We start from the raw sequence: 26525 nt of genomic DNA on the forward strand, positions 1-26525 counted from the left end.
GTGTGTGTGTGAGATATTTTAAAAGTCAGTCTGGTACTCTCAGACACCCCATCACTTTTTCATCAATCTCCGGGCTGTGGATGAATAATGGAAACAGTGTGAGACGTGGAAACTAAGGCGGAGGTCAGAGAGAGGAGCTTCATTTGTAAACACAGCTGAATACGACCGTCGTTAGTTTCTGCTATTAATAATAATAATAATAACTATTACTGTAATTATTAATCTGTGCTCAAGGACGGTAACGTCTAATACACTCTCAGTTCTGGGTGAGATGTGTGTGTCTTTTTAAGGCGTAACGCCGGCTCGCTGTGATCCCGGATCCACCGCTTTTTTTTTTTCGCTGGCGGCAACAGTTTGGAGAAAATTTTAGCATTCAGCAAAGGCAGACCTTGTTCCAAATATAGCCCGCTCGGCGTTCCGCGTTCTGATCTTGTTTGGGTTTTATTTTAATTTTCGAGTGCCCTGGAGAGCTGGATATTATAATTTGTGGATGGAGGAGCACCGTTTCTTTCTGCTCCCGCTCCCGCTACAGTGCCTTCCTTCGTAATTAATGGTCTCTGATGAGCAAGGAGTTTATGACTGAGAGAAAGGAAGAGAAGGGGGAGGAAGAAGAGGAGGCAGGAGTGGATGTGAACCCGGCTCGCTGCCTCCATCAGCTGAAACAGGGATTATGATGGAGGGTGTGAAGAAGTGATTACATGAATAAATGAATGAGTCCATGGAAAAGGGCAGAGGAGGAGGAGGAGGAGGAGGAGGAAGAGGAGGAACATAATAAGACAGGAACATATAGACGTCTCCTCTTTGAGCTGCTGCACCGTCGCCAACTCGGCAGGGCCTGACTCCGCCCCCTCAGTCGCAGCTCATCCAAATATGGGCAAAGAGGAAGAGGCATGTCTGCTTGTAGTAAAGATGTACACATCACACCTCCTGTCACTCAAACTGGTCATGCCCACAATTCTGCAGCACTTCACATCTTACAGGAATAATTCACCCAAAAAATGAAATTCGATCATTATTGACTCACCCTCATGCTTTTTATATGAAAGTCAATAGCGCCTGACACAAAAACGTCCATAAAACTACACAAAAATCATTTAATATTCCTCCACGCTGCTCGTCCACTGCAATCCAAGTGTCCTGAAGGGAGATAGTCCAGAGTTTACTGGAAACGACGTCATTTAGGACATTTTTACAGCCTAAACAGTCCTCTATTGAATTTGCCTGGGGCGGGCTCTCGCGTTCACACAATGCACGCAGACGTGACCGGACTTGTCTCAATGACGTTGTTTAGGGTAAACTCTGGACTATCTCACTTCAGGACACTTGGATTGCAGCGGATGAGCAGTGTGGAGGAAGATTAAATGTTTTTTGTGTAGTTTTATGGGCGTTTTTGTGTCGGGCGCTTTTGACTCTCATACAGTATAAAGTTTTCATTGGACCACGAACTGGCCTCCCAGGTCTCCCGTTGGACTACGAATTTCATTCTTTGGTGAACTGTTCCTTTAAAGAGGAACTATGCAGGATTTTTACCTTCATTGTGTGTGTGTGTGTGTGTCTCAGCTCTGGAGGTTGAGTCTTGGATGAGAGAAGTAAACTTTGGCCGTGCCCACCATGACTCTAAATACTACGATACCCATGATCCTCAGCGGTCGGTCAGAGATACGAGTCAGTCGTGATTTTAATCCATTCGTGTGTGTTGTTTTCTGTTTTCTCAGCTGGTGGTGTTTTAAACCAAAGTGCACTCTGGGAGTTGTAGTCAGCATCTCATCATAGATGTTTATTTACACACCTGTTTTCTTCTAATACAGATGTTCTTCCCGTATAATCTACCACGAATCAGACTTTTTAACCTACTTTTTGTATCATTTCTATTGATTCCCATCTTGTTTCTCATATTGTAAAAGCTTGAATGAGAGAATATTGACAATGACCTATTGATTATTTGACAAGTCATGTCAGTGTCATGTCAGTTGCTGCAGATGCATAGGAGATACACAACTCATAGTAACACAAGGCTACAGCTCCTGTCTCATTGTTAATGCAAACACCCGTGTACCTTTTTGTCAATGCATCGTAACACATCCACCTGTGTGTGTGTGTGTGTGTGTGTGTGTGTGTGTGTGTGTGTGTGTGTGTGTGTGTGCTCGGTCACACCTCCACCTCCTTCAGATCAAACACTCAGGAAGAAAATGATTTGGAGTAAATCTGAGTGAAGGGCAGACGGGTACAAATGATTAGACCTCGACCCGATGAAACCATAAAACTAACAAATGGCCTCTGTCAGGCTCCGACCAACAGTGGCCAAGGTTGTACAACCAAAACACACAATCAAACACACACACACACACACACACACACACTTACAGCCGTGTAATGAGAAATGTTGGGACGTGGCCTTGAGCAGCGTTTTTTGGACCACGTCCCGCTCAGCTGAAATATGTTTTCAGCTGCACAGCGACGATCACTCACTGGGTTTTTTTTTTTTTCCATCCCCCGTCTCTAACTCTAACAAACACAGAATAATGAATCATGTGAACAACAGGAGAGTTTCTTCCCTCGCGGTTCTGCTTTTACACATGTTTTCATCGAGGTATTAAAGCGTCCACAACACACAAACACGGAAAAAGAAAAAGGGGCGAAGCCGAGGTTAGATATAAGAAACGTTCCCGGCGGCGACAGCGGCGGCGTTAAAGATTCAACAGTGTGAGTTAAGTCCGACAATTAAAGGGCGATTCATCAGCGGGAGCGGAGGAGCTGTTAGCAGAGTCACACTTAACAGAGGTGGTGCCAGCCAGGAGCATGCTGGGAGGAGGTGGCAGCCCATTAACTACCACCAGGGGCAATAATGACATGGTTCAGGGGGAGGAAAAAAAAAAATACACAGAGCACAGGGCCAGAGCTGTTTTGTTTTTTTTTTCCTTACACGCGGGTGAGTGGTGTCATGGTTTAAGTAATGTGTGCTGGTCCGGGCTGGAAAATGTCAGTGTGTCAGGAGATGCTTTTATTTTGATAAGTGGGCTTCAAAGTAAAGGTCAGCAGCAGTTTAAACCCATAAGTCCTTAAATCTGAGTTTATTGAAACAGCAGTGAAGCAGCAGTGAAACGGTGTCCAGTCACTGGTTGCACTGGGCAGATCCCAGTTAGACCTGTTTATATACAGTGGCATCATGCCAAAGTTTGGGCACCTCTGGTTTAAAATGTCTGTTAATGTTGTAACAGTTCAGCAAGAGGAGGATGAAATGATCTCCAAAAGGCATAAAGTTAAACATGAAACACTCTTTTGCAATATCTTATTTTGGTTTTCTCGGGGCTCCAAACTAACATTTTTTACCAGGAGCACAGTGGCAAGCAGAAAATGTAGTGGTGCACACTGTAAATCGACTTGCAAAGCAAATATTCACTTTTCCTTTTCATTGACCTGACACCTGTAATGACAGATTACAGATTCTTTCAGTCGCCTTTTCCATGTTTCACCAGTGTTTAAAGTAACTACTGTACAAGGAGTTTCGGAAAGCGAAGTGCTTTCCCACTACATTTCCCATGAGCCTCCGCACGCACGGTGAAAAAGACGGACGTAAGCGAAAGCATTTGCCAAGAGTGTTTTCATTAATCAAGAATGAAAGTCAGAGGTTCGAAGACGATCAGATACCGTCGTAGTTCCGACCATAAACGATGCCGACTACTAGCGATTTGGCTGAGTTATTCCCAAGACCCGCCGGGCAGCGTCCGGGAAACCAGGAAACTAGGAAATGCTGGGCGAGTCGACCACTAAATAATAACATCAAAATAACTAAAGACAAAACAATATATTTATCGAAAATGGACCCATTAACAAGTGGGTAATGTAGATTCATCCACATTAATATGAGACTCTTTTACAACCAAAAGCAAACTCCTCGCAGTCTCTTTAAACAAACAAACAAACAAAACCCAGCAAATTTTCTGGTTGCACATGCGCAAGTAGATGAAAAATCACTTGTACTGTCTCAAAATGTTCCATTTAGGGGCAGACTGGAGCCCTGTTTCTCCAGTTTTAGAGTGAAAAAGGGAAGCAAAGCAGCTGCCTGCAAAACCCAGGAGACTTTGGCCAAGGTATCAGACAAGATATTGTAATTGTAACATGTAAAAGATGAATAAAATAATAAGTGATATTGTTTCAAATGTAAAGGGAATGTGTCATCTGTAACTTTATGCCTTTTGGAGATCATTTCATCTTCCACTAGTTGAACTGTTCACATTAACAGAAGAAGATTTTAAACCAGGGGCGCCCAAACTTCTGCATGCCACTGTAGCCTATCTACGTCTCTACAGGGATGAATGGAGTCACAGAACAGGACAAATCTTTTATGAAGACGTGTGCAGATGTTGCAGCGCAGCTTCTTATGGTAAAATATAGCATCCTTTTGTCCTACATACCCCCACCCACCTCCACCACCACCCCCTCCTCCTCCTCCTCCAACGTTGCAGGGGTTTGCTCAAGGCTTCACATAAATTATAGTGACAAGCCCCTGTCTAGATGTTCTCTCCATCGCTCCCTGTCCTCTCTGTTTTATAACACTCCTTTTATTTCCCACCATGGATACACACCGGCACGCTGAAGCTGCTGCTGCTGCTGCTGCTGCTGCTGCTGCTGAGCTCCTATCAGAAGATTTACATCTGTGACCAGCTCAAACTCTTTCTTCCAACGCCGACACTGAGTCTGTGCTGTTGCCAGGGCTGAATCCCCGGAGAAGAAGAAGAAGAAGCAGATTTTTTTTTTTAGTTTTTTTTTTTAGGTCCACAGCAACTAAACTGAAAATGATTCAGGAGCTCAAGCCTGTGACTGAAAGATTATTTTCATTATTGATTAATCTGATGAACATAGTGCTGCTCTGACCTGTAAATGCTGCTTTTTAAAGATATATAACACATCAATTCGTCATGTTTGAGAAGCCTTAATAATTGACTAATCGATTGTTTGTTGTTGCAGCTTCATCCACGATTATAGATCTGTTGCCGGCCTTAATAATAATAATAATAATAATAGAACCATAGATGTGGGAGGTTCAGCTGCTGTCTTCTGTGCTCGACTTTCATTTGTGTCACAGTTTCTTAACTGTGAGCTAATGAAGTCGAACGTCTCGCCTCAGTGGCATCGTTGCAGCTCGGCAGCCAAATAAGAGCAGAGGCCCCTTAAAGCCCCGATCAATAATGTGTAGAGACTGAAACAGCGGCCGGCCGGTGTAATGTACAGTTTGATCTTTTAAAGAAAACGAGCGAGGAGCTTGTTACACAGCTTCAGAGAGGAGACGGTGTTTGTAGAGCGAACACAGGAACGCAAACATGAGCCGAGGTAACAGAGTTGAGTCAGAGCAGAAGTTTCGCTGATGTCACTCAGATCTGATCGATGCTGCAGGCAATCAATCAATCAAATTGTATTTATATAGCACCTTTCAAAGCAAATAAATGCCATTCAAAGTGCTTTACATTTTGATTGAAAAAGTATATATATATAGGAGGTGAAACAAGAAGAATAACATGAAGACTAATGCACTCGGATGAAGTCGTTTGACTCAGATGAAGTCGTAGTGCATGTGAACAAGTTCTCGGTTCTTTATGTTTGTTATATTCTGAACCGTAAGTCGACTCTGGAGCAGCATCAAGTTAGTTAGCTTTAGCGCACTGAAACATGTCATACCAGTCCGACGACTAGACATTTTAAAGGTGTACAGAAATGGCCGTTTGTCCTGTTTGTCCCGGATTTACTCAAAAATAGAATTGATAGATGAGTTATTACACTAATTTTATGACCCAGAGTGGGCTTAAATTCAATTTTCTTTTCTGTACAGCTTTAATAAGTCTGTATTAAGACCTGTGGCTCGTTTGCTTTGTTCTGATTCTGGGGCTGAAACGATACAATACGATTGCTGCATTTTTATTTTGCGTCCTTCTTGTTCACATGGTAATAATCCCAACCGGTACAAAGTTATAAATAAATGCCATGCGCGAACCAACCAACTGTCATTGGTCAGAAATCTTACCTGGAAAGGAGGAGGTGGGGGTTAACCAGGAAAAACAACAAAGGTCCTGAGATCTGAGTCATTTGTATACATTTTCCTGTCCAAACCAGTTTATCCGTTCGGGTTCTGGCTGTTGAGAACTATGGGACATCAGCAGCGCGTCACATGTTGTGTCGGTTGCTGAGTCGATTACTGCAAACGAAGCTCCAATGGAAGCGCGCCGAGATGAGGCCACCATTACATCCTCTTCTCTGCGATCTCGGCCCGCTTGTTTCATCCCACATCCGAGTGCGATCGCTGCGTTGAACCAATCAAGCTGATCTTTAGGGTTAAAAACTCTGGCTGAATAAACCACAAGAACCAAACGAGCAGCTAAACGTCCTGGTTACTTCTCACAGACTCAGACTAAGAGCAACACAAACTGGTATTTGTTATTTGTTACGTCCCCAGAGTCCTAGAAATAAAACTAGAGAGCTTTAATAATTAATTAATTGGTTTTCTAGTCCACAACCTGGTTCAGTTTCTCACTTCTCACACACACACACACACACACACACACACACGGTCATAAAAAAAACATCCTAGATTTGGCCGTTTTTTTTAAACGTTATTCAACTAAATCTAATATAAAATGTAATTTTCTTCTTACTACTTCCTCATTTTCCATGAAGGACACAGTAAGGACGAGTCATTTCTTATAACCCTCAATAAAATTCCTCCAACAGTTATAATATTTTCATTTTACAACTGAAACCCATTTAAATCAATTATTTCGTTCTTTCTTTCTTTCTTTTTTTACAATCTCCACATAGATTTTTCTTCACATAAAGGTCCAGTTCATTGTTAATAAGAGCTCAGTTTGATATAAAGAGTCCAGAGACTATTTTCTTTATATGGTTAAAATGACAAGAGCTCATTGTAGAGACACTTAAACCAATGTTGTTGTCTCTTATATAACTTTACATAAAACCACAGCAGCTTTTAATATATTGATATTCTCTTATTAAATGCAGTTTTTAAATTTCATTTATTATGAGAAAAAAGCTATATGTAAAAAGTAATTACCCCCCTTGTTAAATCATGAACTAACTGTGATAGATCAATTTTTTTTTGGAAAGCTGAGTTCAGTTTCAGTCTTCACACCCAGGCCTGATCACGGCCAGACATACAGTAGACGCTGATTCATGGTTTTGCCCGTGGATGTGGGGCAAATAAGTAACTGCACAACAGAAAACGGCAATAAAAACGTGTAGTTACCTTTGAAAACCGCCCAAAAACCTTTTGTTTTCTTTTTTCCTGCTTTCCCCCATTTGCACTCAAAACTCACTGGTTGCATCATTGTGTAACCTGATGATTGATCACTTTTTTCCCTCTCTTTTCTTTTTTCTCAGATTTAAATGCCCCCAACAGACAGAGCACAAATAATATTTAGCATTAGAGCTGCAACAATTAATAATTAATCGTTAACTATTTTGATAATCGAATAATCGGTTTGAGTAGTTTTTTAAGAAAAAAAAGTCCAAATTCTCTAATTTCATCTTCTTATATATGAATATTTCTAGTTTCTTTGTTCCTTTACGACAATAAACTGAGTCTCTTTTTGGTTTACGGGCAAAACGAGAAATTTGAGGACGTCGTCTCGTGATTTGGGAAACACTGATTGATATTTTTCAACATTTTTTTGCACAAACAACTATTCGGTTAATATTTAAATAGTCAACAGATTCATCGATAATGAAAATAATGGTTAGTTGTAGCATTATTTGATATTACTCCCAGTTTATATACTGATTTTGATTGACAATCAAACACACTGCAAAAATTAAAAATCTTTCCAAGAATATTTGTCTTATTTCTTGTCAAAATGTCTAATTTCTAGTCAAAACTAATCTCTTTCCACTTAAAGGGACAACGAGGAGTTTCTATTTGGTTATAAAAAAGTCTCACGTTAATGTGGATGAATCTACGCTACCCACACTTGTTAATGGGCCCATTTTCGATAAATATATCATTTTGTCTCTATCGTTATTTTGTTATTATTAGTGGTGGCGGAAATGCTGGTCGAGCCGACCAACGTTTCCTTACTTTCGGTTTCGTGGCGAGTCATGAGAATAACGCAGCCGAATCACCATTTATGGTCGGAACTAGGACGGTATGTGATTGTCTTCGAACCACCTTTAATTCTTGATGAATGAAAACATCTGAGTCTGTCTTGCGCCGGTCAAAGAATTTCACGGTGCGCGGAGGCTCATAAATGTAGTGTGAAAACCTAAAAATGTACTTGTTTTTAGATCAGTTTTTAGATCAGTTTCAAACTAATTTTCAATTGAAATAAGTAGAAAAATCTGCCAGTGGAGCAAGTTTTTCTTTCTTATAACAAGCACAAAAAACCTGCTTTCACTGGCAGATTTTTCTACTTATTTCAAGTGAAAATATGCTTGAAAGAAGTAAAAAGTGTGTAAAAACAAGCTACTTTTTAATGTGATGCGTCTTATTTTAAGTAGAATTAGATTTGTTTTGACTAGAAATAAGACAAATATTCTTGTTAAGATTTTGCATTTTTGCAGTGTATAGGTACCGGTTTAGGATCGGCGGGTCAAACTAAGCACTTCAATAAAACCTGGTTGTGACAAAGTGAAGTCGGCTGAGAGATCTGAAAAAGCGACACGTCATGCTGCAATCCAAAGAAATTCAACAAAAGATTTAAAAAAACAAAACAAAATCATTGACATCTATCAGTCTGGAAAGTGTAACAGAGACATTTCTAAAGGTCTGGAACTCCATTAACCCTCATGTTGTCCTCCTGGGTCAAGGAAGGAAGGACGAAGGGAGGGAGGGAAGGAAGGACAAAAGGAAAGATGGGGGGAAAGAAAGAAGGGGAAAAGGAAGGAAAGATAGAAGGAGGGAGGGAACAGATTGGGTCAAAAAGGAAGGACGAAGGAAGGAACGAAGGAAGGGGAAAAGGATTGTGGAAAGAAGGAAGGGAAAAAGGAAGGAAAGAAGATGGAGGGAGGGAACAGATTTGTGGAAGCAAGGAAGGAAGGAAGGGGGAAAAGGATTGTGGAAAGAAGGAAGGAAAGAAGATGGAGGGAGGGAACAGATTTGTGGAAGCAAGGAAGGAAGGGGGAAAAGGATTGTGGAAAGAAGGAAGGAGAAAAAGGAAGGAAAGAAAGATGGAGGGAGGGAACAGATCAGGTCAATTGGATCAAAAGAGGAAGGAAGAAGTAAGGATGAAGGGAAGGAAGGAAGGAAGGAAGGAAAGAAAGAAAGAAGGAAGGGAGAAAGCAAGGCAAGAAGGAAGGATGGAGGAGGGGAACAGAGCTTTTATCCACTTTCCACTGCAGCTGTTCACCTGCTGCACCTTCACCCGGTCCCGGTCCCGGTGCTCTGTGTGTCCGCGGTCGGTCACCAGGGGGCACTGCTCCACTAAAGGCCCAGACACACACACACATCAGCTCCGTTCATGTCACTTCTCCTCCACCGACTGTGACACGTGTGTGAGACGCTTCTGCCGCCAAATAATGACAGACAGACAGGGTTTCTGTTTTTTTTTTTTTAATGTTTTGTTTTGTGTTGTGTTTTTTTTTTTTTTTCTTGCCTCAGGGTTCCCGGGACAGTTGCAGTTAGTTGTTGGTGTAGAGACAGATGTTGCAGCTGTTTTCACAGGGCGTAAACTGCCAGAGGTGTTTCTGTGCTCTTATATATGTGTGTGTGTGCATGAAACAAGGAGACAGAAGAGTGTTTCTACTAAATACTAAGAGTGTGTGTGTGTGTGTGTGTGTGTGTGTCGGATGCTGCTGCAGGAGGTTTTGTCGGCCGTCACATTAACACTGAACAGGCCTCCAGCTTCAACCTTTAACTGCTGCTCACGCAATTAACTGTGTAGCTGTGATATTAACACCGACCGACCGACCGACCGACCGACCGGCCACCACTGGAACAAGCAGTGTAAAGCACCACAGCACATCTGGATCACCTCTGGACTATAAACCACTTAACCTTCACAGCTTTAGAAGATTAATTTCCCCTCCTCCTCTTCCTCTTCTTCTTTCTTTTCTTTCTGTTTTATTATTTAGTTAAGTGAGATATGAAAATGAACCAGTAGAGACTCAATCGATATGAGTAATACATCCTTTTTTATTTATTTATTTATGTTTTTTTTTTTTATTAAAGTTGTGTCTGTGAGCTGAAGTTGTTGCGAGCAGTAAAAAAAAAAAAAAAACGTTTCCCAGGATTTATAGTGATCTGTCAGAAACGGCTCCTCTGTCAGGCTCGAATCCAGGAGACAAACAGTGAGTAAACATCGCTGTCAACTCACATAAATAATGTGAACGTGTCGTCCATTAACTGTCGCTGTTCAGCACTCGATTTGGTACAAACTCAAACCGTCCCTGCTGCTGCTGCTGCTGTAACTCTAAATAATAAGGATTTAGCTCCATGTTTGGAATAGTCCTCAGTAGTTTGTTATTAAATAAATTTAGGGTGAAATGTTGCGGAGACGTTTTCCTCTCTTCACGATGAATTCTCCTCAGTAGCTTTTGTGACATTTCTATAATGCTGTCGTCTTCTTCTCCTGTCTTTTATTTTGAAGGGTTGATCCATGAGAAAATGTAAAAAAAAATTTAAAAAAAAAACCCATCTCAGCTTCTCGCTGGAGCTCTAGTAACAACAGGTCGGTGTCGGCCAATCAGAAGAGAGGAGGCGGCTCTGAGTCTCTCTTCTGATAAAAAATAGAGCAGATTTCAGAATAAAACACTCAGAGAAACCAAATCCTGCACGTTGTTGTTGGATGGATGGTGGGGTGGGGCTTTGTTGTGACATCACAAAGTGACAGGAAGTCCTGACGGCTGGTTTTAAGGCTCAGTTTCTGAATACAGGCTGTGTGCATTTCTCTGTGGACAGAGGCTTTGATACTTTCACAGTATTAATATAGAACCTAGAGCTGCTTTATAATCACACTACACATGGACATCTACCTTTATACTGTATGGAGCTTTAACACAAACATCTACCTTTATACTGTATGGAGCTTTAACACAAACATCTACCTTTATACTGTATGGAGCTTTAACACAAACATCTACCTTTATACTGTATGGAGCTTTAACACAAACACAAACATCTACCTTTATACTGTATGGAGCTTTAACACAAACATCTACCTTTATACTGTATGGAGCTTTAATACAAACATCTACCTTTATACTGTATGGAGCTTTAACACAAACATCTACCATGGAGCTTTAACACAAACATTTACTGTATTCCTTTTTCTTTTTAAATATGCATTCTTCTGTTTTGTCATGTTAAATTAACCTGAACATTAACTAACTGTTGCCTCCTCAGTCTGATGAAGGTTCGGGGTTAAATTCCAGTCTGTGATTTAATCTCTGCTTTAATATGTTTCTCTTTTTTTCATGTTAATAAAGTGATAGAAAGTTCAAGCTGTGGAGTAAAGTGAAGTTTGTAGGACGGAGTGATCACTGTCTTCTCCTCCCTCTCTCCGTCCGTCTGCAGGTCGAGAGAAGAGAAAGGGTCCCATGATCTCTGCCGGCGATGCCGAGTTCCCGCGGGATTACCACACCCTGGCCGGCGGCGGCGGGAACCGCGGGGCTCGGCGGTTCCCCGACAACACCAACGGGGGCTTCACGTCGTCCTCGCTGGACCGCCGCCACAACTCGGTGGCCGCCAAGAGCCTGGAGGCGCTGAACAGCATACACAAGGCGGACATCGAGCGGCAGCGCGACGCCCTCATGGATCTCCAGAAGAACAAGTTCTCCAACAGCCCGGGCAGCCTGTCGCAGGGCGCCGTCCCCGTGGGCCGACAGGTGAGTCCAGCACGATTTACCCTTAACCTTTTACCCCTGCACATTTCTGTCCACCTCTCCCCAACTCCCCACATTTATTACTCACAGTAAGACAAATATTTTTTGTATTACAAGTTTTGTCAAATTTTATGTTTAAAGCCTCAGTATGTAACTTATTTGGCTTTTTATTAGCAAAAATCAAATATTGTTTTCATAAATCCGTATTTCACTGAAGTGGAATCACAGCCGCATACAAATGAAAGCTTTCTGGTACCTTAGAATGAGTTGTTACAAGTCGTTACAAATACATAAGTGGGCGACGCACCGAACCGAGGCGGCCATGTCGCATCGCCATTTTTTACGTTCAGTGGCAGCGTGACCGTAGGTAACCACGGAAACTCAGCGGAGCTGTCGGCTCGGCCTGTTAAAACTGTCACCACTGTGTAGTGTGAGGAAGGGCGGAGGCACTGATGTTGCATTCAGGTGCAGTCAGGCAGACGGCCGTCGGCAAACCAACCGGATGTCATTTTACTCCACGAGAGAAAGACAGTAAAACGTGGGTCAGGTAAACAATACCACATCACCATGACAACATATTGTCACGCCTGTATTGTTTTGCCTCGTGCTGGCGGACCACTTGTTTCGCTTGTTTATCCTGTTACATGCAGCGTCTGTTGTCTGTCTGACGTCTGTCCGATTTCACATGAATGCAACATCAAGAATACGTTCAGATATACAACCGCACCGCTAGATGGGAGGAATTCCTACACATTATACCTTTAAATATGTAAATGAGGCAATATCTAATGAAATATGCGCTAATTTCCAGAATTGAAATCTGAACAATGGATAAAGCCCCTTGAAAAATTCTTGTTTTATTTTGTTGACATATTATAGTCAGAAGTTTTCACCGAGGGGATTTTGGATATCTCTTTTTTTATCACTAAAATACTGTCACCAGCCCTAAACCCCATAGAGCTCCATAGAAATGTTGTTTGCAGCAAAAACAACAGGCCAGGAAGGGGTTAAAAATGTTGAAGCCCATGTCAAAAGTGATTTTCATGTTTAGTCAAGAAGACCCAGTCCTATATGTAGCACAAATATTTTGGAAGTAACTGATGTCTAATTTTTGTCCAGTGGTACAAATTGAAGGATCATCCGAAGGGTTAACAACAACACACCTACAGTAATTATCTGACAAGAAACTAAAACAACCAAACAAAGACTCCTGTGATGTTTCCCTGCGGTAACACCAGTAATAGTCTGACTGCATCAGCGCTGGTGGTCACCCTCGTTAATACTGCACACAATAAACAACACGTCTCACACACACACACACACGCAATTAAATTTCCATAAAAATAGACCAAGGTTGGATTATTCTGCTTTTTCCCAGTCGACATAAAGGACTCTGGAGCCACCACAGGCCTCAGTAATCACACCACACACCTCGCTTTACCTCTGTAATCAAACATCGGCCTCAGTGTATACACCACACACACACACACACTGAAACATATCAAAGGATTTGTTTCAGTGTGTGTGTGTTTGTGTGCGTTAATAATAAACAGGGTTCAGGATAAGACACCTTAAAGCAGGTTTCATCAGAGGAAACAAACAGAAACACAGCGTTACGGTCACATCTGTCTCTTCTTATACATCCAGACTGATGTTCATGTGCTGATTAAGATAAGAGCTTATCTACAGACGGCTGCTGTTTTATACACATTATTAATATATGTGCAGTGTATGTAAAGTTTATTTGTCTTTATAGTTATTCTCTTGCAGTTTATTTGCACAGGATGAATGTATATATCTGTATAGGTTTTTTTTTTTAGTTATGGTGACGTAGGCTATCAGAAGTTTCATTATATCCGTTACAAACACTCATTTATGTTAATTACTTACTAATTACTAAGTCTATGATTGAAATAATCTATTTTCCTAAACAGTTCTTCTTCACCTGGAAGGAAAATGTCACAAGGTCAAAGACAAATATGTAGAAAAGAGAAAGAGAGAGAGAGAATCTAACTATCCACCTTTTTCCGAACATCAAAGACGTAAGCCGGTTTTGCTCTTCCGGTGGAATTTTACGTTTACGTTTCCATGGTTTCGGTAGTCGCGGTAAATGCCTTTTTTTTTTTTTTTTCAATGAAAATCTGTAAAACGCATGGATCATCACACCAGCTTTTAACAATGGATATTATCACACAAATTGACATCCGTGTTAAAAGCCAGCGTTAATAGATCCATGCGTTTACCGCAACTATGACAACGACTGAAACCATGGAAACGTAAACGTGCAATTCCACCGGGCGACGTGCAAAACCGGCTTCCAGTTTTGACCATAGGTGACCGTCGGAAACTTGTGGATACTTAACCAGGTTGCTTTTTAGAATAAACTTTATTGATGATGATATTTTAAAATTATTTTTATTATTATAACCACTATTTACAGTAGACTCAGAAATATATTGAGGCAGCAACTTCATTTACAATATTGAAGTACATTGGAAATACACAGCAACATGTACAGTATATACAGTACGGTATTGGAGGAAAGTAAAAGTAACAGAAAATCACATTAGAGATAAATTGACGATCAGCAGGATGAGTCAATTAAAGGGATAGTTCACCCAAAATTCAAATTTCACTCATTATCTACTCACCCTCATGTCGACTAAGGGCTGGGAGAATTTTCAGAGTCCTCCGTGCCTTCTCTGAGTTACGGGGGGGTCCGTGCAGCAGTATTTGTCTATATGATGGTTGTGAATGGTGCTCACTTTTCTTCGTCCAAAAAGACACACCAAAAAACATCCAAATACCTCCACACTGCTCGTCTGTAATGTCCCTCTTGTATTGAAGCCCCGACATGAGAAATTGTTCCGAAAAAAATTAAATAAGTCTATATTTTAAGCTTGTTTGTATCGGTGTGTGAGATTTGCACTGACCAGCGGAACAATTTCTCATGTCGGGGCTTCAATACAAGACGGACATTACAGACGAGCAGTATGGAGGTATAATGGATAATAATAAAATAGTGGTAAATAGTAAATATCTTGTCTGATTCCTTGGTCAAAGTTATCTGAGAGCTCAAGTCTCCTGGGTTTCCTGTTCTTTTGCAGCTGCTGCGTTGTTTCCCTTTTTCACTCTATAACTCGTATACTACTAGACTGAGAGTGTGAGGTGCATGAATGAGGGAGTGATGGTGTTCTACATGTGATGTGTTGTTATTGCAGGTCTGAACAGAGACACTGAAACTCACATTTAAAATAATGAAACAGAAAAGATGGCGTCTGCTACAGATGAAACAGTCACTGTCACGTCAGACCGAATAAAAAAAGAGGAGGAGGATGACAGAACAGATTCAGTGGCTCTGTTTACATCGAGGCCGCAGCTATAAATCGGTGATTAATGGCAGTATTTGATTTTTGGCATCAAAACGTTTTGGGGTGGTGGGGGGGATTTATTGTTTCTTTCCTGCAGAGAACGGAGAAATACATATCCTCCCGTCATCCATCATCACTGTGTGCGTTTGGATGCAGATTCAGATGCAGGGCCCCGCATTTCTGTACAATAACAACTGTGGAGGAGAGAGAGTGAGTGCAGCCCGGGGGGAGGAGGGGGAGGAGGGGGGGCGGCTGCGTGAGCGCGCCGCTGAGTGCTTTCTCTTATTTCCACATGTGAACATTTTCTTCCTGGGAGATAATAGAGGCACATCCATCGGTGGGCTCGCAAACCCACACAGGCGCATTATGTGGCGAGATGTCTCTGGGGGCTTTCGACGCACACACACACACACACACACACACACACACACGGCGGAGGCATTTTTATGAGCGGCTCTCTGGGTCAGTAATGGACACTTTTTTAGCAGTTATTATCTGAGAGACTGAGCAATAGAAATATGGAGAAAAGCGTTTAAGTGAGTCAGTGAGAAAATGTCAGAATGTGAAATATACGATATTAAACTCTCCGCTCCGCCGGATCTATCTCTCTCTCTCTCTCTCTCTCTCTCTCTATGCCTCATATCCTCCCTCGCGCTCGGCCATCAATCACCACAACACCAGTCGTCCTGACGATGTGATACCACGGCTCCAGTCTGCACCTAAATGGCGGCGGTTTGCCCCTAAAATTTGAGACAGCGGAAGTAATGCACATGTGCAACCAATTACATTGTTGGCTTTATTACATTAAAAATGGCCAAATCTATTACATTATTGGCTGGTATTACGTTTTGGGTTGCTACAAGGATCATTAATGAAAAGAAAATGTGAATATTTGCCTTGCAAGTTGATTTACGCCCCTAAAGTTTTGAAGGGATATTTTAACATTTTGGGAAATTGGCCCATTGCCATAATCGCTATAGTCTTAGCAGTAAGTTTGTTACCTTTAATTGTCGGTGCAAGCTGTTTTTAGAACGGCGGAGCAGAGCTATGCTACGGAGGCTCATGGGATTTCTTGGTTTCCCTCATCAAACTCATCAAATACACAATCCAACAACTCCACAACGCTCTGGTGGACAAGTTGTGACCTGCACATTCACCACGCTATGAGATAATAACAGAACGTTACCAGACAGAGTTGTTTTAGAGGGAAATTCCTGCAAAACCGCTGATGCACGTTGCCTTCAGGGACAGTTTTTCATCAAGCAGTCTCTGTATTTACCCCTAAAACAACTCTGTCTGGTAACGTTCTGTTATTATCTCATAGCGTGGTGAATGTGCAGGTCACAACTTGTCCACCAGAGCGTTGTGGAGTTGTTGGATTGTGTATTTGATGAGTTTGATGAGGGAAACCAAGAAATCCCATGAGCCTCCATAGTGTAGCTCTGAGCAGCTCACGGCTCTGCTCCGCCGTTCTAAAAATAGCTTGCACCGACAATTAAAGGTAACGAACCTACTGCTATGACTATAGGGATTACGGCAATGGGCCAATTTGCCAAAATGTTGAACTATCCCTTTATGTTACGGGCCACTTTGCTCCTATTAAAAAGTAAAGTTAGTCTGGATCCCTGGATACCTGTGACAGCAGGTGCAGCCTGCAGCAGCTTCCCCTGGTCCACATCTGGAGGGAAAACACCACATTTATCTTGTCTCGTGTCTGTGCATTAAACACACAGCTGGACTGTGAAACCTCCTCGTCTCACTAATGAACACAGGGAGGGAGTGTTGTTTGTTTACCTGCAGGAGAACAGATAGGAACAGTTTGTTTATCTCAGTATCTACAGTTAGCACAGGTTTTAGTTTGGCTTTCTGCAGCTCTACAATCACAGCGGCTTGTGTTTGTTTGGGGTTATTAGAGGTCGGAGGTTAAGAGCTGGAACACGAGCTGCATTCATCTCCTGAAACTTTATTTCAAGGAAATTTTTCTGTCGCTTTTTCTCTTTTTTCTTGTGTTTCTGTGTTTTTGTGTGTTTTGTGTTTCCTGGCTCTGGCAGGTGACATCTGCTGTCGACGCAAAACACTGAAACTCTGACGGGCGCTCAGTTGTTTTTCCAAAAAGCAGGAATCTGGGTCTAACGAGATGGTAGGAAGCCTAGTGAGCACAGATGGAGCTGGTTGAGCTGTAGTTGATGTTGGAGCTTCAGTTCCTCACAGCCAACTGATAATCTGACTTTATTTACATGTAACAGCAGCTCGAGCATGGAAGGTGAAATAGTTCATTCATATTTAGAGGAGGAGAGGGATAAAAAACACATATTATATGCATGATATATAGACTTTAAATAGGAACTATGCCTAATTTTTACCTTATTTAACCAGTTTCTGAGTAAAAGTTCTGGTTAACCTTTGCATCGACCATGCAACCTGTCCTAAAGGGTCACAACTGACTCGACCTGTCTGATCCTTTACAACATGGTATTAAATTGTTACCCAAAAATTACATTACACCTTTTCAATCCACTTTTACACTTTTTTTGGACTTTTACTGCTAATATACCTCATTTACATGAAAACATATCAAATTTTTTGCTTATTTTGCTAATTTTTGTTATTTTGAGGCAATAATTTGACAGAAAACCATAGAAACATCCGACAGGGGGTCAAATTTGGAGGTTAAATCAATGACTTGGCTGAAAACCAACCTTGTAAGATCAGAGCCTCCGACCCGGTGTCCCTGCTCTCGTCTCTGCGGCACCGCCACACAAACGTAACGCGCCCCGTAACCCGTAATCTCTTGTTTATGACAGATAAGACTACACAGATATACACATGGTAACATGGTAGATGATAAACAACGTTATCCACCGCTCCATGAATTGATTTCTCACCGGCTTCGTTGGAAACAAAATAATGCACATGGAGGAGAGGAGGGTTAGAGACACAGAGGAGGAGACACCTGGAGAGTTCCTCTTTAAAGGGATAGTTCAACATTTTGGCAAATTGGCCCATTGCCATAATCCCTATAGTCATAGCAGTAGGTTTGTTACCTTTATTTGTCAGTGCAAGCTATTTTTAGAACAGCGGAGCAGAGCCGTGAGCTGCTCAGAGCTACGCTACGGAGGCTCATGGGATTTCTTGGTTTCCCTCATCAAACTCATCAAATACACAATCCAACAACTCCACAACACTCTGGTGGACAAGTTGTGACCTGCACATTCACCACGCTACGAGATAATAACAGAACGTTACGAGACGGAGTCGTTAAATAAGAATGGGAAACTTCACTTTATCCTTTGAGCTGCTTTGACTTTACTGAAATTAGTTGTCACGCTTTGATTTTGCTTTGATGTATTTTGTATTTTCTGCTTTTTAACGATTCATCACAGTGTGACTCTGGTTGCAAACGAATGAATGAATGAATGAATGAAACTGAAATATTTAAGCTGTGATATTTTGGTCTGGATTGACATTACAACAGGTTCGATCTTGACTTTTTTCACTCAGGGAGTCGACCAATCACCTTCATGCAGCGGGGAGTCACCGCCGTGTTAATCGGAGGAGCTCTGCAGGAGTTTTTATTTAAGACTCCTCAGGTCTTTCACACTAAGCCGGGTTAACTACAGCCTGACTCCACACACACACACACACACACACCAGGTAGAAAACCGATGTCGATCCTCTCCATGTGCTGTGTCTATTTACCACCGTCTCTCTATCTCCTGGTGGAAAAAGGTCGAATGAGACGGGGGAGAAAAAGAGAGAGAGGGGGGTTGGGGGGTGGGGGGGGAAACAGGTGGAGTCAGCCGTCGTCATGGCAACCCACTGTCTCTCTCTCTCTCTCCTCCATATAAGGCGAGTGAGTGATATCATATGGTTGGCAATGCCTGGGCGCTTTGGAAGGAGGCACAGGCTGTTCTGAGTGAGAGGCAGCAGCAGCGGGAGAGAGAAGGAGCGACAGGGAGCGACAGAGAAGAGGAGGAGGAGGAGGAGAGAGAGAGAGGAGAGGAAGAAGAGAGGAGACAGAGGAGGGAGGGAGAGTGTGTTTTTTTCTATCGTTTATATCAGAGGCTGACACACAGAGAGATAGAGAGAGAGCAGGAGGAGGAGGAGGAGGAGGAGGGGCAGGAAGAGATGCTAACTGCCTCTTAGGCGCTACTACGGGTACAAGCCAGCGAGAGCGAGGAGCGAGGAGGGGGGGACTGGACTCGGGCTCTGGATCCTCAGGGCGCGGGAAAGACACAGAGGAGCCGCCGCCGCCACCGCCAACACCGCCGCCGCAGTGGGAAGAAAACAGAAAGAGAAAAAGAAAAAAAGAAGAGGATAAAACATGGAGAGGGGGGAGAAGGAGGAGGAGGTGGGAGGCTGGAGGAGGATGATGATGAGGATGAGGATGATGATGATGCACCAGGCGGCCGACGTGCTCATTAAGTAGCCACGGTAACTCTCTCTCTCTCTCTCTCTCTCTCTCTCTCTCTGTGTAACGGCGTCCTTCCTCCTCAGCGGAGACGTCGGGGCATTCCTGCGTGGAGCCATGACGCTGCTGCTGCTGCTGCTGCTGCTGCTGCTGCTGCTGCTGCTGCTGCATGGCTGATGACGGAGTGATGGAGTGATGCAAAGTACAGGAGTGTGTGTGTGTGTCTTCTCAATATACGTGTGCATTGCAATGTGTGTGTGTGCAGCGCAGGTGATGATGCAAAGACAGTGAGCTCACAACTCATCCTCTCCTCCCTTTTCTGTTTAATGTTAAATATGTTTGTGCGTGTGTGTGTTGTCAGAGTGTTAGGGGTGGGGGGGGGGGGGTTTCCGAGCAGGCAGGTGTTGGCCAGGTGTGTCTTTTGCTGCCGCAGTGGTGTGTGTGTGTGTGTGTGTGTGTGTGTGTGTGTGTGTGCACGTGTTGTGTAGCCTGAGAGTAGAAGAACAAGAATAAGAAGAAGCATAACGTGCAAAGCATAAACACAAGTGTTTGTCTGTGTGTGTGTGTATGTGTGTATGTGTGTTGGTGTACGAGTGAGTGCACATGTGTTGGTGTGTGTGTGTGTGTGTTTGGACTGGAAGGGGAGGGAGGGGGAGGGAGGGAGGGGGGCAAAGCTGGACTGTCAGAGAGTGAGTGAGGGAGGGAGAGAGGGGAAAAAAAGAGGGTGGGTACAAAGATGGCTACTTGTCATGCAGGTCAGGCTTCACGTCTCTGTGCTCATCCCTCTCTCTGTTTCTTTCTCTCCTCCTATTCTTCTACTTCTTCTCGTCTTCCTTCCTACCCCCCCTCCCCTCCCTCCCCCCTCTCTCTCTCTCTCTCTAAGCCCTGTCTGCCTCGGTGCGTATGTATGTGCGCCTCGGGATTTCAGCTCAAAGTGATTGAGAAATATTGCAGGCAGTAATCACTGAGTCACGGCGCATAGGGGGCCTGTTTGTGTTAGATGAGACAGGTTTTATGTTCCAAAAAATGTCCGCTTGTTGGTGCATTAAATTATCTGTGGAGTGACTTGGCGGTAATTCCTGTCATTCCAATTTAAGGTGAATAAACCAACGGGAGCGGGTGATTACACAGCGCACGGCGACAGCGGCGGCGGCGTCTGTTGTGTGAATGCTAAGATATACTGGAGGATTATAACACAATGGGTACTTGACTTCACAATTATCATCTGTTTTGTTTTTTCTTTACAATATTGTTTTTGACAAGAACCCGTGAAGAGGGCGATAATGAAAATATTAACGCCTGTTTGGCGGCAACTGGCAACTTGTAATTAGGAGGCCGTGAAGTCGCTTGAGTTTGTCGCGGCTGTTTGGTTCTGGGTCTTTGGGAAATTATCTCTCTTCTCTCAATATTGTTGCTATTCTTCGGCAAATAAAACGAACGTCAGCTGGCGAGAGATGAGCGTTTTATTGATTGAGACTAAATTATGAATCTGCAAAGACGTCGGAGGCAAATGTCAAAACGAGAGCATCATCGTTTGCTAAAAAAGCACCCGAGAGCAAATAGGCAGCTGTACGACTGTGTTGGTGCAGCAGGGAGGAAAAAACCAAGAGAGGAGCAGAAGCAGCATGAAGGTGACAGACAGTTTGACCAGTTGGTCTTTGAATGTCCTCTGCAGAGAGGGACAGAGTACTCGAGCTCAGTACTTGAGTAAGAGTACAAATACTACTGGTCAAAATTTACCCGTTACAAGTAAAAGTAGCTCAGTCGACATGTTACTCGAGTAAGAGTAAAAAAGTACTTGCTTTTAAAGGTACTTAAGTATCCAAAAGTACATGCTTTTAAATTTACTTTAAGTAAAAAATAAGAGTAAGAGTACATTTCTTATTTTTCACATAAATTACTATATTTTTTTCTAAATGATTTTAAGGAGCTTTTAACTCTTGTTTCTGAGAATGAACTCTTTGAAACCACCTGATGTGCTGCTTTTAGGGGTTAGGGTTTCCTTCTTTGACAAACACAGCTTGTGTCCAATAGGATTTTAGAAAAAAAAAAGAGCAGACCTGAAAGTAACGAGTACTTTTCAGCCTTTCTAGAAATTAACTCGAGTAAAAGTAAAAATATTTGTCTTGGAAATGTATTCAAGTAAGAGTAATAAGTACCAAAGAAATCTAATACTCAAGTAAAGTACAAATCCTCTGGATATGTACTTAAGTACAGTACTCAAGTACATTTACTCCGTTACTGTCCACCACTAGTCCTCTGTGGGGGGGGGGGGGGCGGCCATTAGAGACCGGACCGAGGACCGTGGACGTCCAGAGGGAGAGAGTCCTGAGAGGAAACCACGAGAGCAGAGGAGGTGATTGGGTCAGGACCGACGCCTCCCGGGCTTCTTCCTTTGGGAGGTTTTCCGGTCACGGGACGAAGGAACCGCCTGAGGAATGAATGAATGATCCCGTCTCAGCGGGGAAACACCGCGGCGGGATCCCCGGAGGAGCTGGAGAGCGTTGGTTGGTGGAGAGAGGGAACTTCCTGCTCTGAGCTTCTGCACTTTGAGTTTGACACTGAACTATTAGTCATTTAGCCTCTCAGGGCTCCAACTGCCCCTAAACGGAGCCATTTTGCCCCTAGATTTTGAGACGGTGCAAGTAAATGTTTCATCTACTTACACATGTTCAACCGGTTAATTTGCCTCTTTTCTTTTTTTCTGGTGAAACGTGGAAGAGACGGCCCATAGGCCGATGTGTGTGTGGATCATGAATGAAAAGGAAAAGTGAATATTTGCTTTGCAAGTGGATTTATGGTGTGCGTCCCTAAAGTTTCTGCTTGTGCTCCTAAAAAATTAAATTAGGGGAGCCACTGTGCTCCTGGTAAAAAAAAAAAAAAAGTTAGTTTGGAGCCCTGACTATTACTGGTAACTTGCTTATTACCATTACTACTGCCTTACTTGATGCAATTCACCTCCCAAAATATACGATATCATTGCTTATCACTGTGAATATCAACATTAAAGTGCCACGTTTCAGCTCTGTTGCACATAAATGGAGAAAAACCAGTGTGAGATACAGGTTTTAAATACAAAATAAAAGGCAGCAAGATGTTGTTTCCTCCACATTAGTTCATGCACGTAGTTAATTGACAGAAGGAGGTGACCGAAAGGCACGAAAAATAAAAGCAAAAATCTACCAGAGTGATCAAAGGCAGATCAACAGAAGCAGGTGAACACGGAAAAACTACAAAATGGAAAAAAAACAATGAGTGGCAGAAAGAGAGAGAGAGAAGAGGAGCACAGAGGTTGTTGATAATGTGATGATGACTGAACAACAAGTGGACGACGCTCGGTGGGATGGAGACGGACACGACGCCACAAACAGAAAAATAAAAGTGCATGGACTCATGAAACAGAAAACAAAGGTCAAAGATCACGACCCGAAGCCTCCGCCTCGTCTGTCAGACATTCTGTTCTGGCTCCAGAGGAACTGGGACGTCGACGTTATTGATGATTTCACCGCTGATGGAAACAAGTGGGAGACCTACTGGAACATTAGGTGCAGAAATGAAGTCGAACGGATCAAAAAAAAAAACCTCATCGGACGTCATTTCTCCGCGGAGCGAGGACGACGGCTCGGGAACAAAAGGTCACTGTTCAAAGTGGAGTCGATCCTCTGATCTCCGTCCAGACTAAAGGCAGCGAGTCTCTGCAGGAGTGGAGCGTCACCGGGGGAAGAGCCGGAGCGTCGGCTGAGCGTCCGTGGGTGGAAGAAAGACTTCACAGAGTCATCGAGTGCAAATTAGAAAAAAAAAAAAATCTTAAATGTGGTAAATTAGTTTGACTGATCTTTTCAAACACCTAAACTTTAAGCACTCTCCATTAAAAGGCCTCATATCTCCCACACAGCTGTTTTAATACAGATGTAAGCCCACTCAAATTAAAGCACAGACTCTGCACTTTAATGCAGCATCTATTATTTTATTTCAAACTCAATGTGTTGAAGTAACTGTAACTGACCAAATACTAACGTCCTGGAGCGACATGAGAAGTAATTATGTTTGAATAAGGTCTTGGTGAAAGAGATGAAGAGACAGACTGAGGCTTTTCATTATATTTATACTGCAGATATATGTAATAGTTCTGTTTGGCTATAATAATCTTCAACACTTGACATTTTCATCTGGAGAAAGAAACTTCCAGTCTGCTTCTTCATTTGTCGTCTGTAGGTTTGTAAGGTCATGGTTGAAGCTGTAAAGATTCAGGGACGTCGGATGCGTCTCAATTCAGGCGTGCGTCTTTTTCGAGGACGATTGCGTCGATGCGAAAGGTTCTTTATGATCCGTCCTTCTTCTCCCTGGGCAACAAAGGTTTCAATAGATACATCCTCTGTGGTGGCACATCGATTAAAGGAAATGATATGGCAGCAGACAATGGGAGGATTCAGCTCAGGTTCAACAGCTAAAGCTTCAACAGAAAGCTAAACAAAACACAAGGGACGAGGGATAACAAGTTATGGTTTACTAAGGGGGCTTTCACACCTACCTCGTTTGGTCCGGACTTTCGGACTTTCCAGATAGTTCGGATCAAATTGACAGGTGTGAAAGCTCCCCCGGACCACGGTCCGGACTAAAGACCGAGTCTTTGGTCCAGCCTCAGGAGGTGGTCTCGGTCCGGACTATCCTGGACCAAGGTCCGCTGCTGCGTAGTGTGAAAGCATTTTTTTGGAAGGTCCGAACTATCAGACCAAATACAGGAAATAACGTCAGATGCGCTCGTGCCGAAAAAAGTAAATAAACAGAAAAAATGGAAAGAGGAGCCGCGGCAACGGACGGCAATACTTGGGGAGAGGAGGAGATCATATTATATCCAGATTTGGTCAGAAGGATGGGTGTGTCAGTGTAGGCTACACTTGTAAACGTTTACACGGAATTAAACAGTAGAGTGTTTAATATAAATCCCCAAACGATACATGCAAGCCTATTTTTTTATATAATGACCCGAATATATATTTTTTCCGCCGAAAAAAGTCTGAAAAAGACGGATCAGCGGGTGACACCAAACAACGTCTGCCCCAGCAAGTCAGAGCTTTTATTTCTCTCACACTCACACACAAGTGACCTGGAGAGATGCAGCCGCATCTGACAGGAGGATCGCGCGTGTGCGCATAGCGTGTGTGTGTTCCCCTCCACTACACAAAACAGCTGATCGCTGATCGCTGCCACTCTGATCAATGAGAGCATTTCGCCGCGGCACAATCCTCTTTTTTTCTCTCCTTTCATCAGCTCTAAACTCACTCTTCTGCACCGCGATTACAAACCACAGCGTGCTTTCCAGCAGTAGGCTATATTTTTTCTTTTTTTTTTTACACATATTTTTATTTTATTTTTTTCAGAGCACTTTCTATGCGCTAACGTCAGACGCACGCTCATCCGTCATGACGTCGGTAGATCCTTTAGTCCGCTGGCATAATAGCAGTGTGAAAGCGAACTTTACTGGACTATATGGAAACAATGTAACAAAAAAAAAAATTAAGTCCGGACCTTGGTCCGGACTATTAGGTGTGAAAGCGCCCTAAGGTTTGGCCTTTGTAGACCACACAATCTATGAGTCAGGACACAGTCGGTGCGTTTACATGCACAGCTAAGTCGAACTACGCTCAGAGCTGGAGTGGCGATATGCGTCATCTCAGCAGGTTAATACAGACAGACCCCTGTCCAGTTGACTTTTCTGTCACCTAAATAACTGGATATGAATAACTTAGAGTTCTCAATTAGTGAGTTCCCCGACCGGACACTGGCTTCGTTGCTACACTTTGTGCCGTCACTCCACCGGCTCCCAGTTTCTTTAAGAATTGATTTTAAAGGAGACATATTCTGCCCCCTTTCCACAAATTAGAATAGTTCCCAGGTGTCTTAAAGACATGTCTGTGACATGCTTCGGTCAAAATACCCCAAGGATCAAACATCACAGCTCTTTTCATCCTCTCTAAACAGCCCTGATCAGAACGGTTGGTTTCAGTGTCTGTCCCTTTAAATGCAAATCAGCCACTGCTTGCCCCGCCCCTTCTACCAGTCCCAGGTGGGGGTGGGGTTATGCAAATTCGAAACCTTGTTACATCACTGGAAGACAACTGAGGGAACAGCTCGTAAAACCACGTGGATTTCAACCTAGGGAGCCTGAAGATTACAGATTTTTTCATACAGATACAGTATGTCCCCTTTAAAGCTCTTAATGGGCTGGCTACTGGTCAGCCCAAAAACCCGTCTGAAGACAAAAGGTGACCGAGCCTTTGCTGCGGTCGCTCCTCGGCTCTGGAACAGCCTGCCCTGGTACATCCGGTCAGTGGTTTCATTAGAGTCTTTTAAATCCTCCCTGAAAACACACTTTTCCTCTCTGGCTTTCAGTTGAGTTGACCTATTTCTCTTCGACTTGTCTTTTATTTACTTATTCATAGTTTGTATTCTATTGCACTTCACTTATGGATTTTATGGTATTTTGATAATGGTATGTTTAAGTGCTTTATAAATACAGTTGAGTGTCTACTGTTGTGAAGTCCAGTCTTAGGCTAACGTGCAATTCAGTTGTCCAGTTGTAGACGGATTAAGGCCATAATTTGTTTTCTCAACGTACTGAGTGGTACCCTGAGATATGAGACTATTGCATGTGGATTTGCCATATTTAGTATTATCTGATGAGTTTCTCAAAATGTTAAAATACCACTGTCCTGTGAAATAAAATTAAAAACAGGGGAATTTGAAGGCAGGGACAAATTAAGTCTTTGGGGTCAGGTACAGTACGGCGACTGTGCCGTTTTGTGGTCAGTGGACTTGGACCCGGGCCCGGGATCCACACCGAGCCACACGGAAATCTGGGTCACGGCCGCCCGACGGTCCCGGCGAGGTCTTTGTTCCCTCCCCGTCCTGCCTGCTCC

General features: G+C 43.1%; 1 protein-coding gene across 6 annotated transcripts in view; it reads left to right on the forward strand.

Moving 5' to 3' along the window:
- The window catches only part of srcin1b (SRC kinase signaling inhibitor 1b), a 139022-nt gene that overhangs the window by 37284 nt on the left and 75213 nt on the right, over nt 1-26525 (forward strand). For all 6 annotated transcript variants that reach the window (XM_085760814.1, XM_085760816.1, XM_085760813.1 and 3 more), the window contains exon 2: nt 11516-11826. In XM_085760814.1, coding sequence (XP_085616940.1) covers nt 11516-11826 — 311 coding nt within the window. The remainder of the gene's footprint in view (nt 1-11515; nt 11827-26525) is intronic.

Source organism: Trachurus japonicus, chromosome 19 (genome assembly GCF_045865225.1).
Source record: "Trachurus japonicus isolate A0001 chromosome 19, Traja_1.0".
NCBI classification, from domain to species: Eukaryota; Metazoa; Chordata; class Actinopteri; order Carangiformes; family Carangidae; genus Trachurus; species Trachurus japonicus.